General features: G+C 33.4%; 1 protein-coding gene across 1 annotated transcript in view; it reads left to right on the top strand.

Moving 5' to 3' along the window:
* The first annotated feature begins 726 nt into the window (after window positions 1–726).
* Window positions 727–19257, top strand: part of LOC150022145 (sodium channel protein type 3 subunit alpha) — an 85295-nt gene continuing 66764 nt past the window's right edge. The window contains exons 1-8 of the mRNA XM_090280397.1: window positions 727–1009; window positions 5929–6047; window positions 7516–7605; window positions 11588–11716; window positions 12418–12509; window positions 13523–13795; window positions 14002–14065; window positions 18806–18947. Of these exons, the coding sequence (XP_090136523.1) occupies window positions 746–1009; window positions 5929–6047; window positions 7516–7605; window positions 11588–11716; window positions 12418–12509; window positions 13523–13795; window positions 14002–14065; window positions 18806–18947 (1173 nt within the window). The 5' untranslated portion in view covers window positions 727–745. The remainder of the gene's footprint in view (window positions 1010–5928; window positions 6048–7515; window positions 7606–11587; window positions 11717–12417; window positions 12510–13522; window positions 13796–14001; window positions 14066–18805; window positions 18948–19257) is intronic.

The following is a 19257-nucleotide window of genomic DNA, read 5'->3' as shown; positions in this document are numbered from 1 at the left end:
CAGATTAGAAAAGAAAGTAAATATACAGGGTGTGGCAAAAGTAGGTTTACAGTTCTGATTATGCAAAACACGGTTTATTCCTCTATTATTTTCCATACAAACAACTGTAAACCTGCTTGTGCCCTGTCCTGTATTCTGCATTACCACAGAAGATGCCACAGAAGGATCCAAAACGAAAAGCTAAAAGGAAACAGAGTTTTAACTTCCCGGTCCCTGCAGAGGGTCAGACCTTGCCAGGAGAGCCAGTGATCAGTGGCGGCGATAACCAGAACAATGTTCGGGGTACCCAAAGCTTCTCTCCAAGCCTGAGGTTTTATGAGTTGGTCTATAATATTGTCTTGTTTTCAGTATTTCTATATTTGGAGAGTGAGATGTGATAAAAGGAGGGGAGAGAGAAATATGAGCCCCGAAGTTTGTTGACAAGCATTATTCTTTTAACCAAATGTATGTTATAATATATCTTGACTCAAAGGCCTCAGGACAGAGATTTGATAGACTTATAAAGTTAGCTAATTGAAAATTAGATAGAATGATGATGTTTCCAAGTTAAAATTCGTAGTGCAGCACTAAAATCACTACTTAATGTTTACAGTTTTAAAACATTACTAGAAGAAACGTGAAATAACACCTTGGTTGATTTTCTGAATCCCTCTCATTCACTTGCTTTCCTATCGCTCACCCATTTCTCATTGTAGGCGATTCATATGCAAGAGGCTAAACGGGACTAGATGTGCAGGATGAAAACATGGCGCAGGCACTGCTCGTACCCCCGGGGCCCGGAAGCTTCCGCCTTTTTACTAGAGAATCTCTTGCTGCTATCGAAAAACGTGCTGCAGAAGAGAAAGCCAAGAACCCCAAGAGAGAACAAGACAATGATGACGAGAACAAACCAAAGCCAAATAGTGACTTGGAAGCTGGAAAAAACCTTCCATTTATTTATGGAGACCTCCCTCCAGAGATGGTGTCAGAGCCGCTGGAGGACCTGGACCCGTACTACGTCAGTAAGAAAGTGAGCGTTGATTTTATACTTCCGAAAGTTCAGCTATACTTCCAAAATAAAGTCTTTAATTAAACATTTAACATTAATATATATTTCTCAGGCTTGTATATATATACTGCATCACAATTTTCTGTTAAAATTTTATTTTATAAGCAGGAATATTTATAAGAAATGGTCAAGATTTGGCTACAATGAAGATATATGAAAAGATGGACCGTTTCAACAATTTCACAGTAATTGATATAGAATTAAAACTGACATTAACAAAGCAATAATATTGCTGACACATTTAAACACAGCATACACAACAGAACTGTAGCCAGGCAAAAGAAGAGTTATGGGCGGATGTTCTTATTTTTTAGTTCCTATTTTGCTTGGTGTTCCTAGTGATAGAATAACCACATACTTTTGCCAGAATTAGCTAGTTTTTTTAAGTTAAAAAGATACTGCTGTGCAGTTTTTTACAGGATATATATATTTTAAATGATGATAGATTTTATGCTAATTGAGTATTTTGGTATATTGTAATCACAATTTATATTTCACATTCACAAACATAAACACAAATCTATGTAGAATAAAGATAAGTTAATATTGCCATGAGTTGATGGGCTACAAATTAAAGAAGATATTGAACACATTTATTAGTTGAAGTTGACCCCTTTAAAGGACACGGCTAATGAAAATGCATTCTCTACACAGTATACAATTTATTTTATACAGTAACTGGTGGCTAAAGGAACTGAAAACAAGCATTCAGACATGGAACTATCCTATTGCTCTAACGAAGTGCTTCTCAAACTTGCATGTACATACTAACACCCGAGGGTCTTGTTAAAATACAGATTCTGATTCCATAGATCCCGGTGGGGCCAGAGGGCCTGCATTTTTAACATGCCTCTGAGTGGGACTCATGCAGCTTGTACGGGCCACACTTTGATCAGCAAGTTTTAAAATGCTTTATTTAAAGCCATAAAACAAAATTAAACAGTAAAATAATTCCTGTTTTTTCCTTTAAACAAGTCTCATAAAAGGTGGCATTTTTATATACTCATATATTTCTAAAAGTAATTTATTCCAGCACTCTTCTGTAGTACTGATAAAGAAATTTTTGAAATGTAGTTACTGTACTATTATACACAATAATGACAGTGAGACATCCCCCAAGAAGCCAGAAGACAATTCTCCTCTGAAAACTATATATTTGCAAAGATACCTTCAAGAGACAGGGGTATCACTTACTCTGACATGATTAAGTGTATTTGCTATGTAAAGAAAGGAAGTGTCTTTATGAAAGGGAATCAGAAAAATTAATGGGGAAGAAAGAGAATACTAAGGATTAACATTAGCATGTTTCAATGGAGATAGATATTTAGTAATATCCCTGAAAGCATTTTCCTCCCAAAATAAAAGCCACTTATTTTCCTTCCCAAATAAGGGGGCTGCATTGGCTACCTAACAGAGATGTCAAACATTCTGAATCATTTAATTCAAGTTTTTTAGACTCTACCCCCAACAAAGAACTTTTGTATTATAATTTGTTTTCCCACAAATCTGCTTAAAAGGAAAGATTGTGCTGGCTGTGTTATTGCAATTATTTCAGTCCATATGAAAGTAATATGTCTTGTAAATAAATAGGTTGGCATTACGATTTTATATGTTAGGCTCTCAGGCGTAGTGAATGTGAGTTTGCTGCTTGGAAACAGTGTTGTTCTCTCTGTGCTAACAGTCAGTTTTTATTGCTTCCCTGTCTGAGAAAACCAGGCTTGGACCTTGATTTATTCATACTGGCTCTGACCCGTTTTTAGGGACATCTAGACTGTTTGCTCATTACTGTTGGTTGTGCTGCTTTCCTTTATGAAATGTCTATAGAGATGAAGATGGAGGTGTTATTGAAGAAAACTGTAGTTTATGATTCTTAGGATAGGTAGGGCTCAGGTAAGAAGCGAATGAAGAAGTTCTGGAATTTTAAAATGTGGTATAAATCTTTTGTCAATTATGAAATAATACAGGTGAAAGACAGTTCAAAATTGTAAAGTATTATGTAACTGCTGCCATTAAAGATACATTTACATACCTAATTTAATCAGATGAGCAACATCACAATGTATTTTAATGGCATTTAAGTTTGCCAGGGAATAACTTAAGAATAGGGACAGTGATAATAATGATAGCTAACAGTTGTTGTGCACATGCTTTGTCAGGCACTGTTCGAGAAGAACTCAGACCTAGTTCATTTGATATTCAAAGGACCAGTCCTGTATTAGTGTCATTTTACAGATGAAAAGAAAAGCTCAGAGAGGTTACGTAACTTGCCCAGGATCACACATTATAAGTGGTGAATTCAGGATTTGAACACAGGTAGTCAATCTCCAGACCCAGAGCTCTTGACCACTAAACAAAACTATACATATTTATTAATATAATAAAAATAAAATGCTAAAAATTTAGTTGTATAATTTTTTGAATTTGTTGGTTGATGTTGTCCTTCCTATTCAGAGATGTAAAGCTTATTCTTGCACCAAGTAGTAAAAATTTTTGTAAAGCTATATAAGATGTGCATTTACCTGGAAAAAAGGCAAGCAGCAGTCTAGAATGGACAAGGACCAGTTTAACATTCTTTCAGCTATGATATTTATCACCTTGGTAGAAATATATAGTCTCATTTTTTTTAAGTCACCTCATTACTTATTACTTGAAGACCAGATTTTGGAATTGATGCTATTTATCCCTCCTCCAATTACCTGTCATTTTCTTAACTATTTTCAGTTTAAGTATATCTTTCAATAACTTCCTTTTATTATACAGGACATTAGTATTTTACTCTTCACTTCTCAGAAATCAAGGTTTTCTTTGTGTTAGATGTTCTTTTCCATAAATAAACTGGTATTTTGTTCTTAAGGCCTGCTCTGTTCCAGAACCTGTAAATTTCATGAAGATGCTCTTGGCCTGCCGCTTGTTATCCCATTAGAACCATGTAGGTTAATCTTGCAGAAGGAGCATAGGATTCTATGTTTAAACAGTTTCTTTCCATTCACTTTGTTTTTGGATATTTTTCAAGATAAAATCTTCTCCTATCGTTACAAGTGATAAGTGGTTTTTCAGGGAAATTCTTTCAGAAAAGTATAAGCAAATGCACCATGAATTATGTTGAACCTCACCTGTTACTGCTGTCAGTGACTACCTAAATGAGTCCAGATTGATTATAATATTAGATAGTCTAATCCTGGGAATTCAAGAAATTCCTGTAATGTATTTGTGCTTCAAGGGCGGTCTTCCCAATGTCCACTGTCCCTTCTGGATAATCTCAATGCTAATAAAAAACAGTTTACTTGCCCTCTTCATTGAATTTTCAAATTCATAGAATGCAGTTCATAAAAAAATGGCTGGTTAGATAAATGGTTGTCTCCATGGTCTTAAATACAAATGTAGAGAGAAATTGTTTTCTCTGCCTTTATACTCACAATATAAATGTTTCTAACTACCTATTCAAACAGAGTATGTTCTCAGTGAATGTGAATGTATAGGATACAGCCCTTAGTTAAAGGGTAAAACATCTAAAGTAAAGGTAAATGACCTCCTAAAGGTAAACACATGCTAAATTAAAACAAATATTTATTTGCAAATAACACTATTAAATACTGTGAAAACTGTTGAAGAAAATATCACATACTTTTAATGCTCAATGCTTTATGACAACCCCTAACCTAGTCCTCAGTGGAATGATCCCTACATGTAAATTGCTACTTGACTGTACTTACAAGCAACCTGCCAATGTGTGGAAAATAATATACCAAGAATTAATTGTAAAAAAAAAAAAATCAATTAGGGAGTGATCAGAAGGCAGTGTGATCTATTTGGAAAGATATGATGGAAGATATGATTGATAGCTGAGAACATTCCCAGAGTAAGGATTTTCAACTCTGACTGAATATTAGGATCTTCTGAGTACATTTTAAAACATAACCATGTCTGTGTCCATCCTTCAGAATACTGGAAATTTTAAAATCACCCCAGCAGATTCTAATATGCAGACAGGACTAAGAACCATTTAACAGGGGCGCATTTTAGGTAGAATCTTATTATCAGGTCTGTTATAGACCTGGAATGGAAGGGAGGTTCTTTCGATGACCTCAGAGTCTCCTCCTTCCTCTAGGATTCAATGACACTGTTTCTTAGAGTCAGAGGGAGAAGTTGACAGGTTGTGAGTGTGATTGACAAGTGGGTTGAATTGGCTGGAGCAGAGTTACCTTGGTGGAAAAAAATATAAATGACCCTAGAGAGACGTGGTAGGTAATCCCTGAGTAGCATGTCTTAAATGCAAAATTGATGATTATAGGTTTCAGATTATAGGATTTTAGCCATAAAATGCTCTTTGAAATTATGTATTTCAGTCCAATTTTCAATGCCGCTGTCCCTTCTCAGTGTTAGCAGCAGATCGATAGAATCAGCAAAACCAGCTTTTGAACATTTTAAAGTAGGACAATTACCATAAGGAAAATAGAGTCTTCATAAAAGTTGGAGTGAAAGGACTTGATGTAATTAAAATATTTATAAAAGATTATTTTAATAGTAACATGTACAGAATAAACTGAAAAGTTACCAAAGCTGTAGACAGATGGTAAGCTTTAAATAGCATTAGAGTCTATAAAGTTACCTTATAACTTGGTAAAAAATTTGGTTAGGACATTTATTTGTATAATAAAGTTAGACTCTTAGAGACAGATTAGATGTTAAGGTATATTTTTATTTGTAGCTATATGTTACTTTAGGGGACAAACATCTACCATGTTTATGGTTATGATATACCAACTGTTTAAATAAACAAATTTGAACAAAAAATCGGGTAGAAGTTCTTCATGTGTGTAAACTCTCCAGATAAGCCACATATATAATCTATTAATTTTTTTTCCTATTTTCTTTTTCAGACTTTTATAGTATTGAATAAAGGGAAGGCAATTTTCCGGTTCAGTGCCACCTCTGCCTTGTATATTTTAACTCCACTAAACCCTGTTAGAAAAATTGCTATTAAGATTTTGGTACATTCATATCCTTTTCATGTGAATTTTCTAAATGTTGCTTCTAGTGGTTGACTTTTTACAAAATGTCATTCTTTCTTTAAAATATAGATAAAATTTCTTTAAGATTAATGGTAAATTGTTGTTTAACCTGTTGTTCTCATTGTTTTCTGCTATTTATAAAAATTATAGAATGACAATTATATTTATAAATTTATAGAATGACTTGTGTTATAAAATGACTATTGTATTAAAGAATGATTGTAGAAGTAAAATTGCAACTATGATAGTGAGTGTGTAAATGAAGCACAGTGTGCAGTAGGAACAACAACAAAGCTCCTTCACATCTTTGTTAACCTCAGTTAGATCATATATAACCATTGCTAAAGGACCATATTCTATTGTGTTATAATCTACATTACTAAATATTGAAACTTTTTCTCCTTAATTGGCTCTGTATCTTCTGCTCTTGGATCCAGCTGTCCCCTTCCTTCCTTCTTTCCTTCCTTTTTTTCCTTCCTTCCTTTTCCTTCCCTTCCCTTCCTTCCTTCTTTCCTTCCTTCCTTCCATAAACATGTTTAAACTACTATGTGCCTATATATCTGAACTAGTTACAATGATAGTCCAAAAGTGTATGTAAAAAAACAGAATAGGTGTGAATTTCAAGAAAGTTTTCAAATAAGTAATGATAAAATAGAAACATGCTCCTCTGAGGCAGTTTCAAAAATAAATATTTCATATAGGCAGATTCAAAATAGGCTTATATTAAAACAAAAAGAGAGACAAAAGACTGGTTACCCTAGAGATAGTACAAATAGAACTGATAAGCTTTTGAGGTACATTTAAAGTCTCTCATTCTATGGTTTAATATCAGAAATATTTACATTTAAAAATAAAAGATCCACCTCTAAATAATCATAAGCTTCCTGAGAATGAAGCCTGGATTGAGAAACTAAAGGAAATTATTACATTAATTCTCAGAAAGATTTCAAAAGAGTGTTTATCTGTTTAGTGACTATAAAATTACTGGAGTACCACATTACAGTAGAATTCTCAATGTAATCCTTGACTATGACGGGCTACCCATTCTTAGGCTTTTTATATTGTGTTCACTAACATTTTGTCAGTAAGTGGATATTTTAAATTATATCTGAACTGCAACTTTTACACTTCTATTATACTTAACCTCACTAAAGAATGGTCATTTCCCTGTACAGTGCAATTTCACACAACTGATTGGAATGCTTCAAATAAAGATCTCTTTTTATTAAATTCAGTGTTGTGAGGAAGCGATGTAAAATCAAAAAAGAGTAGACCAAGAATATATTACAGGATTTAAAGTTTCTTATTATTTTTGCCATTATTTTAAAACAATAATAAGTAAGATTAATTTCACAGGTAATTTGTGTTGATTCTTTTTTGTGCTGATTTTTTTGTGTTGCATCATTTGTAAATGACCACGACAATATATTAGCATTTACTCCTTAACTAATCTACTTTATTCAGCATGCTTATCATGTGCACTATTTTGACCAACTGTGTATTTATGACCTTGAGTAACCCTCCAGACTGGACAAAGAATGTAGAGTAAGTAGGAGTGCCTTCTTGCAATGAGACATGCACACTCATTCTCTAGCAATCTCCTTATGGTTATGGGCTGACTTATGGTTTCCAGTTTTTGAAGTCAGACTAAACACTTCTAAGAAAAATTATTTCCATAATATGAAAGAAGATAAGGGAAGTTCTTTGGGGGAGTTTTTCTTCTATGAGGTAAGTATTTTTTTCCCAACAAATTCAAGATAGTATCTGTTTAAGAAAGGTTATAAATAGTATACAGTAGCTATTAAACAAAATTAATAATTTAGTATGAAAGCTAATAATCATAGTTATGCATTTTAGGTAAAATATAATGACCATGAGTGATCTGATGAGTAAAATGCTTTTATTCTAGTATATTATTATTGTTTTATTACTTTATTTTATTTTATTTTTAGAGAGAGGGGAAGGGACAGAGAGAAAGAGAGGGTGAAAAACATCAGTATGAGAGAGAGAGACATGAATTGGTTGCCTCTTGTATTCCCCTGATCAGGAACCTGGCCCACAACCCAGGCATGTGCCCTGACTGGGAATCGAACCGATGACCTTTCAGTTTGTAGGACAGTGCCCAATTCACTGGCCCACACCAGTCAGGGCTAGTATTGTTATATTCTGATAAAATAGACTTAAGTGTTTAGCTCTATATTATTATATTAGGCATTTTGATCATATTATATTTAAGAAAAGAACATTTGGGTAGTTAAATTACTTAGATGTTTATTTATATTCAATACATAGTTTACTTTGATACAGCATGTGTGCTAAAATACCAGAGATGTGTTCCATAAAAGAAAAAATGTCTCTGCAGATGCATGCTCAAAAAATAAAAGGGCTTAAGAGGAAAATATGATAAAGGAAATATCACTCAAATTTATGAAACTTTGTAAGTAGAACACTAATAAAAGCAATAATAATCCCAATGAAAAGATACTGGTCCAGTTAACTCTACAGACATTTGTACCTAAAATCGCAGCCAGGAACTACTTTGCAATCTCAGTCCCTTGGGCTCATCCTTTCTCCCTTGAGATGGAGTCCCTGGAGGCATTTGTAATATATCATCAAAACAAAACATTTGATTGAATATTTTAAGAGGTGTACATAGTAGTTCTTGGGCATGTTGAACTATTCCCTGCTTGCACTAAAGAAGGCAGTTCTGTCAATTTTCTGCTTTAGTGGTAATGTCCTTTATTGTTCAGGATGTCCTATTTAAGTGTGAGGAAAAGGTGACCCTGATTGCTTCAAAATATTCATATGATAGGGAAAATTGTGCACTAAATAACACAATTTCTGCATTAGGTCAACATTATTGCCTAATTTATGTCACACATTAGGTTATTCATGATAAAAAGCATTTTTTTAAAATGAAACAAAAAATTTAGATTATAGAAGCTACTCATGTATAGTATAATACAATAATTAAGTATTTGGTTTATTTTAAAAGTTTTAGTATGACACACACAAAAAAAAGTTTTAGTATGATTTTTTATTGTTATAGTTTTAAGGTAATGTCTAATAGGAGATATGTTATTATGATAAACATTGCCACTTTTATTTCTATTTTTATAGAGATTTATTGTACAAGTCTAAGCCATCATTTGCCAGTGATTTAATACATTAAAGATTATATATAGTAGCTTGGAAATGCTCCCTAGAGATCACGTTAATAGAAAAATCATAAGTTACCACTTATAATTTGGAGGTTAACAAATGAACATATCTATATAAAAGTATTCTGTGTGTACTTTTCTCAACAGAAATTATTGAAGCATTTAAACATGTATACAGCTCATTTTTATATAACATTATTAAAAGATAGGTAAAGATGTCACTTGAATATTATCACTTGAATATGCAGGTCTCTCTTTTAAAGTCATTTTTAGAATTGACTATATCTATTATTAAATTTTAGAGTTGACTATATCTATTATTAAAATAGTCTAAGCCTTACAGATGTTTTTTACTTACATCTTTTATTTGGAAAAGTTTTTCACAGCTTTCTTGATCAATTATCTCTAGTAGAAAAACAATAAAAATATTAGTGGTTACAGAAAAAAAATCCCACAAATCCCAAAGTCCAATGAAAAGAAAATACAGCTCAGTTCTGACATGAAAACAGAAGTTATGCTAGCAGAGGCAGTCCCTGTACAAAGAGGTGGCATACACAGATATGGCCTGTGGACCATATTATATTGTGAGGGTCATATTATGTAAGGCAAGGCCCTGCTATCGACATCATAATTACAGGGAAAAAAGAAATGTGGATAGAATCAATAGGATGATTAGGAGCCTAGTGAGCACAGAGCTAAGAAAAATCATTTCCTTGATTTTCACTTACCTGTTCAATAGTTTGTTAATAGGCAAACACCTGTTCTGTGCAATCTGTCTCAGACGTTACGCTTTAGGAATCTCTTCTTTAAATATCTATCAACACTCACTATATACTCCAAATATCCCAACGAAATGTCTTACTTATAAAAAAAAGAAAATGAAGTAGAAACTTTAATCTTACTCCAAATAACTATAGATTACTTAGAACTGCGTAAGTATAGCCCATAGAGCACTAACCATTAGTATGGTAAATAACACATACACCTGAACTATCTCTTATGGGCTTTTACAAGGCCAGCTGTCTCCCCAAACAGAAATGCCTTGGTGATTATGTATAATACACAAAGAATTAAAACTAAAACACAAGTAAACATAAGCTTGACACTACAAATTATATATTTTCTTAGTAAAGTCAGTTCTTGTTCAGTAAAGATAGCAATTAAACATATTCCTTATGAAATCAACTAAACTGGTTAAAAAAAGAAGGAAGAATGCTCTTAGGAAAACTAAATCTGAAGATAGCTGCACACATTTTTCTCTGATTTCTTTGTTCCTCATATGAGAAAACTTTTAACTATTTTTCCTATATAAAATTCTAGTAGGCTGGAAAATATGATTTTTAATAAAAGTAAATCAAATCTTTGCGTCTTGGGTGAAGTAATCTGTACAATAAACTTAAACTGCACTTTTTAAAAGAACACAATGTTATAAAACAAGTACCTCAACTATTTTTGGAAGAAACAGAAATAACTTATATTATCAACACAATAAAGGAAGGGCTAGAAATTCACTATATCAAGTAGCAGATGGAAAAGTCTTTCACCATTTTGGAGGCTGATTTAGAATCTGAGCATGTTTAAGTGATTTGGCCCAATTGCATAGAGACAGTAGCTTGCTCAGGTTAGATTCAGGAATTTCATCCCTGAAATTTGGTAACTTGTATACACACACTTAAATACTAATGAATTGAAAAGTTTCTTGTGATAATATATACTTATACATAAATATGTATAAAGAGAGAGAAAAGCAGCTTTATAACTCTATGCCTCTTAAGTCTACTTTCTAGATTAGACATGTAAAGTATTCCTAAAAGTAATTCTAGTAATTAAGAAATTTGAGTGAAATATTTTATTATGAATAAACAAACCCAAGAAATGTTACCTCTAGAGCTGTACTATCCAATGAGGGAGACACCCATCATTATGTATGTATTGAAACTTGAAATTTGGCTAGTCTGAATGATTGAAATTATAATAGTTTAAATATATTGATTTAATTAAAATAGAATAAAAATTAAATTCACTTGTTCCTATTTTATTTGGTTACTAGGAATCTGAAAACTTCATTACATTGCTTGTATTATATTTCAATGAAGTTTGATTATTTGTAAAACACATGAAACTATTATTCTAAGACCTAAGTTGCAAACAAGATCATATTCATTGGGGAAAATATGATCTCTTTAGCTTAACCCTTTATTCAGGTTTGTAAGATTAATTAAACTAGTAGATTATTTTTGGTAAGTGAAAATAGGAACAAAATTCCATTGAATTGAAAAAACACAAATGGATAATTTGTTGTTTTAAAATATGTATATTATCAGTTCAAACAAAATTGTTAATATTTGTTTGGATGCTTTTCCTAGGTACACATTCACTGGAATTTATACATTTGAGTCACTTATAAAAATCTTAGCAAGAGGGTTTTGCTTAGAAGATTTTACATTCCTTCGTGATCCATGGAACTGGTTGGATTTCAGTGTCATTGTGATGGCGTGAGTATTTCTGAAAAATTGTCAGGTTCAAAGAAATAAAAATAGTTGCAGCATAAATCAGGTTGTTGTGACATTTTAAATGTAGAGCATGCTTATTAGCCAAATTAACTCCATGTGTATTTTTAAATATTTTATTTATTTTATTTTTAGACAGAAGGGAAGGGAGGGAGCAGCAGAGGGAGAGAAACATTGATCAGTTGCTGCTCGTACTTGCCCCAACTAGGGACTGAACCTGCAGCCTAGGCATGGGCCCTGACTGGGAATCCCAACTGGTGACCTTTTGCTTTGTGGAACGATGCCGAACCAACTGAGCCACACCGGTTAGGGCTATGCTCCATATATTTTGAGAATACATATTGTAAGATATATTTATCTGGTAAATGAGCAAAAAATGGAATTACTTTCATGTCATATAGTCTTCCACTTCATCAAAATGAAGTTATTCAGTGACTGTAATTTAATATCACCCACTCTATTTTGATTAGTTTTGAAAACAAATTTGTTCACATTACTAAAAATTACATTGAAATAAAGCAACAAAATGTTATTCCTCAAAAGCAACTTTTAGCATATGGCATCTTGCGCTCTACAGCGATTGCATTTGTTAAACTCAAGGAGCTTTATATGCCAAACCCAGCTTTCATTCTTTATTTAGTATAAACTTTGCCAAAACTATCAGTAACTCTGATTTAATTCTACAGGTATGTAACAGAATTTGTAAGCCTAGGCAATGTTTCAGCTCTTCGAACTTTCAGAGTGTTGAGAGCTCTGAAAACTATTTCTGTAATTCCAGGTAAGAAGAAACTGGTGTAAGATGGTAGGCCCCTTATAGCTTCAACTTTTCTTGTGTGTTGTTGTGTTTGTGTGTGAACTCCCTATTGCAGATATGTGACAGAGTTTGTGGACCTGGGCAATGTCTCAGCATTGAGAACATTCAGAGTTCTCCGAGCACTGAAAACAATTTCAGTCATTCCAGGTGAGAGCTAGGTTAAACACCGAGGCTGACTGAATATTCTGTAATTACACTGAAGTTGAAATCACTCTTATAACATTAGCCTTGTTGCTTATTATTCTTGTCACCTTCAAGAATGTAAATAATTTTTCAATGCAGTTCAGTTCCTAAAATTTTAGAAATCACATGCTTATTTATCATGTCAGCCTTTGAGTTTAACAGAAAATTGCATGAGATGTCTATTTTTAAAAAAATACTAGTTTTGCTCTCTTCCTCTCTCTCTCTCTCTTTTCTTTTTCGTACTTATGATGTAAAGTTTTTTATACTATGTTCATAAAATAGCTTTGCTACCATGGCTTTACTAACTGATCTGGATGTCACCATTCATTGCAGATTTGTTTTGAAATGGATCTTCTTTTTAGAGAAAAGATTATTATTAAATAGCATGCACATGGCTGCTTTTATCATTTAAAATTTGTTTCTTCCTTAAATCATTGTTACTTAGAGGTTAGTATTTAAAAATGGGTTGGGGAGAAATAGCTTCATGAAACACAAAATCTGAAATAAAAAGTAATTGTATGTTTATCTTCTCATCTTCTTGGCAGCATGTAAAACCACACACACAAAACTTCCTGCCTAGATATCTACACTTTCATTTTTAACCTCCAGAAAGCACACTGTTCATAAATAAAATCTGTTCTTCTTCCATTTCTCAAGCCATCTAGTTGTCCATAAAGCTTGGATTTCTAAACTGCCACACAAGTGTCTGTGGGGAGAGAGAATGTATATGACTATTAAGAGGATGTTGTGGGAATGGCACTTCTCCTAGCTGACCTCTCATTCTCTCTCCTCAGGTTTAAAGACCATTGTAGGGGCCCTGATCCAGTCGGTGAAGAAGCTCTCAGATGTCATGATCCTGACTGTGTTCTGCCTGAGTGTGTTTGCTCTAATTGGTCTGCAGCTGTTCATGGGCAACCTACGGAATAAATGCTTACAATGGCCCCCAAGCGATTCTGCTTTTGAAAGCAACACCACTTCCTTCTTTAGGGGCACAATGGACTCAAACGGGACATTTGTTAATGTAACCATGAGCACATTTAACTGGAAGGATTACATTGAAGATGACAGTAAGAAATATTGATACGCTGTTTACCTTAGCTGTTGCTGAATGAGTTTTCAAGTATAAATAGTTGAGGTTGTGGGTGTGAAGCCACGTTTGTAAATATACTTTATTGGTGTCCATTTTGGAAATAACTGAGATAGTCAAATTCTTATGATTCCTAATGTCAATAGGATCGATATGAAATTAAATAGTTTATTCTTTATATTACAGGTCACTTTTATGTTTTGGATGGACAAAAAGACCCTTTACTCTGTGGAAATGGCTCAGATGCAGGGTAAGGAACAAATGTTTTTTAAAGATTTAGAACACTTTAGAAAAAAGCAGATGAGAAAAAATAATAAGGGTAGTGTTACATGTATATAATAAAGAGCGGTGCTGTCTACCTAGGAAGTACCTTCTCTGTCTTATTGATTGCTATCAGTTCTAAACTCAGAAACATTCAAACCATCCCTTTGGGTGAAGAACTTTTCTGCAAAGTTTCACAGTTAAGATGTACTTGTGTTATTGCTCAAAAGTGTGAAGACCCATATTCTGTCTTTTTTATAAACACTTCAGAGCCAGTTAAGAAATACAGGAGGGAAACACAAGATGGGGAGCATGGTGAGGGTATATGTTGATGGATTAAGTTTTGATGTGGCTGGAAAAGATTCATACTATATAACATGGACTTTAGAGTGCAAGCCCATATGGGAAACTGCTTTGAGAGGCTTAATACTCTTGAAATAACATAAAACTGTGTATGCAAAGAAGCCAAGGGACAGATGTATATCAAGGGCATGTTCAAGTCTGAGTCTGCATACTTACCAGTTCTTTTTGGTCAAATTCTACAATGCAGATGCTGCAATATCTTAGTCATCCTGCTAGTCTCTCATACTTGACATATTTTCCTGAGAGTATTGTAAATTAATATTAAGTTAGGGTAGAGAGTGGATTTTTTAGAAGCCAAGGGATAGCAATAGTAAGTGACTTAGACCATAGAATTACAGAACATCTTTTGAGTCATCCTAGAAAATTGAAAACTAGTTTAGTCATAAAGATCTAAATGTGTTATTGAAAACATATACCAGTCACAGAGATGAAGATTAGGTGGGTTTTTTTTTCCTGATAGTTTCCCCAACCTTTGTTGGTAGAGTATAGTAAGTAAGAGCATAGCTTCTAGAGTTCATATATACCTGGGTTCAAATCCTAACTCCACCATTTACAAATTCTTTGACCTTGGAAAAGTGTCCTAAGCTCTCTGTATCTGAGTTTATTTTTTTCTGAAATAGGGACAGTAATATTGCCCCTCTCTTATGGTTGTTATGGTGATAACATAATACACAGAAAGCACGTGGACTAGCACCTGATCCATCATGTTATCTATTATTTTTTATTATTGTGGTTAATGTAAAATACTAAATAAAATTTGGGTAAAGTTGATTAATGTATACTGATTCCAATTAAGTGATAATAATCACATCCTTTTATTGAGTTCCTAGTATGCATTACCTAATTCACATGGTAAATTGGTAGCTGCTCTATTGTTAAATGTCAAATAAAATTCCAAAGATATGTACTCAATTTCAAAACTTCTTATAAGGTTATAGTAGTTAAGACATTATGGTACTGGAAAAGAATAAACATATAGATCAATGAAACAGGACAGAAAGCAAAGAAAAAAAAAAGTCCACATAAACATAGTCAGAAAATTTTTGACAAAGAAGAAAGTGCAACTCAATAGAGACTGAAGAGCTTTTTCAACAAACGGTGCTGAAGCAACTGGAGACGCATATGCAAAAAAAAAAAAAAAAGAAGCTAGATAGAGATCTTACACCTTACACAAAAATTTGCTCAAAATTAATCATTGACCTAAATGTAAAATATAAAATGATAATACTTCTTTAAAAAAACAAAGAATAAAATCTACATGACTTTGGATTTGATGAGTTTTTAAAAGTAACAATAGCACAATCCATGAAAAAAAAGTTAGATTTTATTATAATTAAAAACTCTGGATCTTCAAAGACACTGTAAAGGAAATAAGAAGAAAAGCCATGAATTGGGAGAAAATATTTGCAAAACACATGTCTATTAAAAGACTTGTTTCCAAAATATAAAAAGCACTCAAACCTCAACAACAATAAAACAAATAAGTCAATTTAAAAATGGGCAAAAAATCTGAACAGACACATCACAGAAGGATACATATAGCAGCTCAGAAGAATATAGAAAATGCTCAAGATCATTTGTCATTATGGAATTTAAAATTAAAACAGCAATGAGTTACTATACTTATTTGGGAATTGAAAATTAAAACAGAAACGAGTTATTATACCTATTAAAATGGCTGAAATAATAATTTAAAAAATCTGACAATACCAACTGCTGATGAAGACGCAGAACAATGGGAATTTCCATTCATTGCTGATGAGAAGGCAAAATGACACAGCCACTTTGGAAGGCAGTTTGGCAGCTTCTTACAAAATGAACAGTCTTACCATAGAATCGAGCAATTTGCCCTACTATTTAGCCAATTAACTTGAAAATGTATATCCATACAAAAACTTGCATGTGAGTATTTATAGCAGCTGTATTCATAGTCACAAGAAACTAGAAGCAATCAGGATGTCCTTCGATATATGAATGGATAAACATATTGTTGTATATTCATAGAATGAAATATTATTCAGTGATAAAAAGAAATAAGCTATCACACTGCAAAAACCATTGATGAACCTTAAATTCATATCACTACATAACAAAGAAAGTCAATCTGAAAAAGCAATATTATGTATCATTCCAATTACATGACATTCTTTAAAAGATAAACAATAGAGGTGGTAAAAAAATATCAGTGTTATTCAGGGATTCAGGGTAGCTGATTTGGTTATGCATAGGGGATTTTTTAGGGTGGAGTAACTAGTCTGTATGGTTCTAGAATGGTGAACATTAAGCATTTATCAAAAGTTATAGAACTTTACAGCATAAAGGATGAACAGCATATGCAAATTAAAAAAAATATTTGTGAGGTTGGAGAACCCCAGGTTAATAACAATATAGAAAGTGACAAAATTAAATATGCTTAAACTGTATAAAATAACCTCACTGAAGGAGGTAGGGGAAGAGGTGCTAATCTAAAAAAACTGGAAAGGAACTATACTCTACTTGATAAAGTTGTTTCTCATAGTAGCATAAATTAACAACTCTGAAATAATTATGTATATATATTAAGTATATGGATAGCAGATGATAGAAGCCAGGCTTCTAACTTTTGGAATGAGAGATTAAAGGTTAAAAAAAAAAGTTATAAAGATCCTGTGATAATAAAATAGAGTTGGAGATACGAATATGACCTCCTGTTTATGTTAATCTAGGTACAGATGCTTCCTTACAGATACACACACACACACACATTCACATACATATATGTATGTATGTGTATGTGTATGTGAATGTGTATATATATCCTATTAGAAACCAAGATCTGGGTTCTAAGTGTGTTTGTTGCAAAGGTAGTGATCTTGCTTTTAGGCCCTCAGCTGACAGAGCAGGGAATTATATGTGTATATACATACACATACACATACACACATTTATCTTGGTTTCTAATACCATTCTCCAATAAAAGAACAAGTGGTCCTTGGAGAAATGGCTGATTCTAGCACTGGGGCAGGAACTATAAGACATGATCATGGAGCATATTATAGTTTCAGAAGGTGAGAAAGTGCTAAGAAACAAAAAGAGCAATAAAAATCCACACACAATCATGGGGTGATGTTGAGGAGATGCAGGAATCAACTGCAGATTCCCAATGGCCAAAACTGAAACAATTTTAGCAAAAATAAATAAAATATAATATAATTGGATTATAATTCAAAGTAGAAAATGAATACCCATGGTACATAATCATTTAAATAAATGAGTTAATATTGATAGATATATAAATGAGAGATAATAAACAAATCTGTCATGCAGAAGAATTCCAAATATTTTATGTATATAACTCTGCTCTTAAGAAGGTGGATCATGGCTCCCTGCTCCTTGCGTGTGAGCTACACATAATGATTTCATCCCAAAGAGTGCAGTATGGAAAAAGAGGAGTGAATTATCAGTGAAGAAACCTGACAAAACACTGCCTCAACTCAGGTGATGAAAGTTAGCATCAACAGCGATGTCATATTGATAGTTTGTAGCCTTGATGTTAAGTAAAGATAATGATATTTTACCTCTCTGGTCTTCCTCCCCAAAATCCATAACCCAAGCTAATCACACAAAAACACACACAGAGACATAACTCAATTAAAGGACATTCTTCAAAATACCTGACTAATAGTGCTCCTTCCTCAAAGCTGTCAAGGTAATGAAATAAAAGGAAAGTCTGAGAAATTGTCACAGCCAAGAGGAGCCTAGAGACAAAATAACTAAATGTCCTATGGTATCCAGGATGGGATCTTGTAACATAAAAAGGATGTTAAGGAAGAACTTGAGGAACTCTTAATAAAGTTTGGACTTTGGTTAATAATAATGTAACAATATTGACTGAAATGTACCATGAGATATTAATAAGATGGAAAACTGGGCATGGGGTGTATGGGAAGTCTCCATACGCTCTTTGCAATTTTTCTACAAATCTAAAATTGTTTTAAAATATAAATTTTGTTTTAGAAAACTCTACAAAAAGGGTTGATGAAGAAGTTCATTAAGTAGTTCTCAACCCTTTGGTTGTTTTCTGGCTTTTTCATTTTAAATTGTTGATCCTCGCCATTTTGTAAAGAGCAGGATATTGATGGTGTCGGAGACAAAAGTGTGTGGTTGCTGCCTCTCTGGCATTCTAAATATCTGTAAATCTGACTCCCTTGCACCTAAATTTTATATTGGTTTTCTTAATAAATTTTATCTGATAAGAGTTTCACAGTGAGCAATGATTTGAAGTGTTCTGGAAATGAAAGGCGAGAAAATGAACCACAGACAGCAACATGGATTGAAACAGCAGTAATTGCTATACTGACCCTGGCCCTGTTTCTCTCTCTTACAGCCAGTGCCCAGAAGGGTACATCTGTGTGAAGGCTGGTCGAAACCCCAACTATGGCTACACAAGCTTTGACACCTTTAGCTGGGCTTTCTTGTCTCTGTTTCGACTCATGACTCAAGACTATTGGGAGAACCTTTACCAGTTGGTAAGTGTCTAGGTTCGTCTGGGCTGACATTAAAAAATAACACACCTGGATATCTTATAAATAACAGAAATGTATTGCTTACAGTTTTAGAGTCTAGCAAGTACAAAATCAAGACACCAACATTCTCAATCCTGGCTAGAACCCTCTTTCTGGTTCATAACTGACACCTCACTGTGTCATGACCTGGTGGAAGGGGCTAGGGATCTCTCTGGAGCCTCTTTATATAAGGCACTAATCTCATTCATGAGGGCTCCACCCTCATGATCTAGATACCTCCCAAAAGCTCTAATACTATCACACTGGGCATTAG

The sequence above is a fragment of the Furipterus horrens genome, unplaced genomic scaffold (genome assembly GCF_987537825.1).
Source record: "Furipterus horrens unplaced genomic scaffold, mFurHor1.1.pri manual_scaffold_1, whole genome shotgun sequence".
In the NCBI taxonomy this organism is placed as follows: domain Eukaryota; kingdom Metazoa; phylum Chordata; class Mammalia; order Chiroptera; family Furipteridae; genus Furipterus; species Furipterus horrens.
The sequence above is the reverse complement of the archived record's forward strand: the minus strand, read 5'-3'. Positions and strand labels throughout refer to the sequence as shown.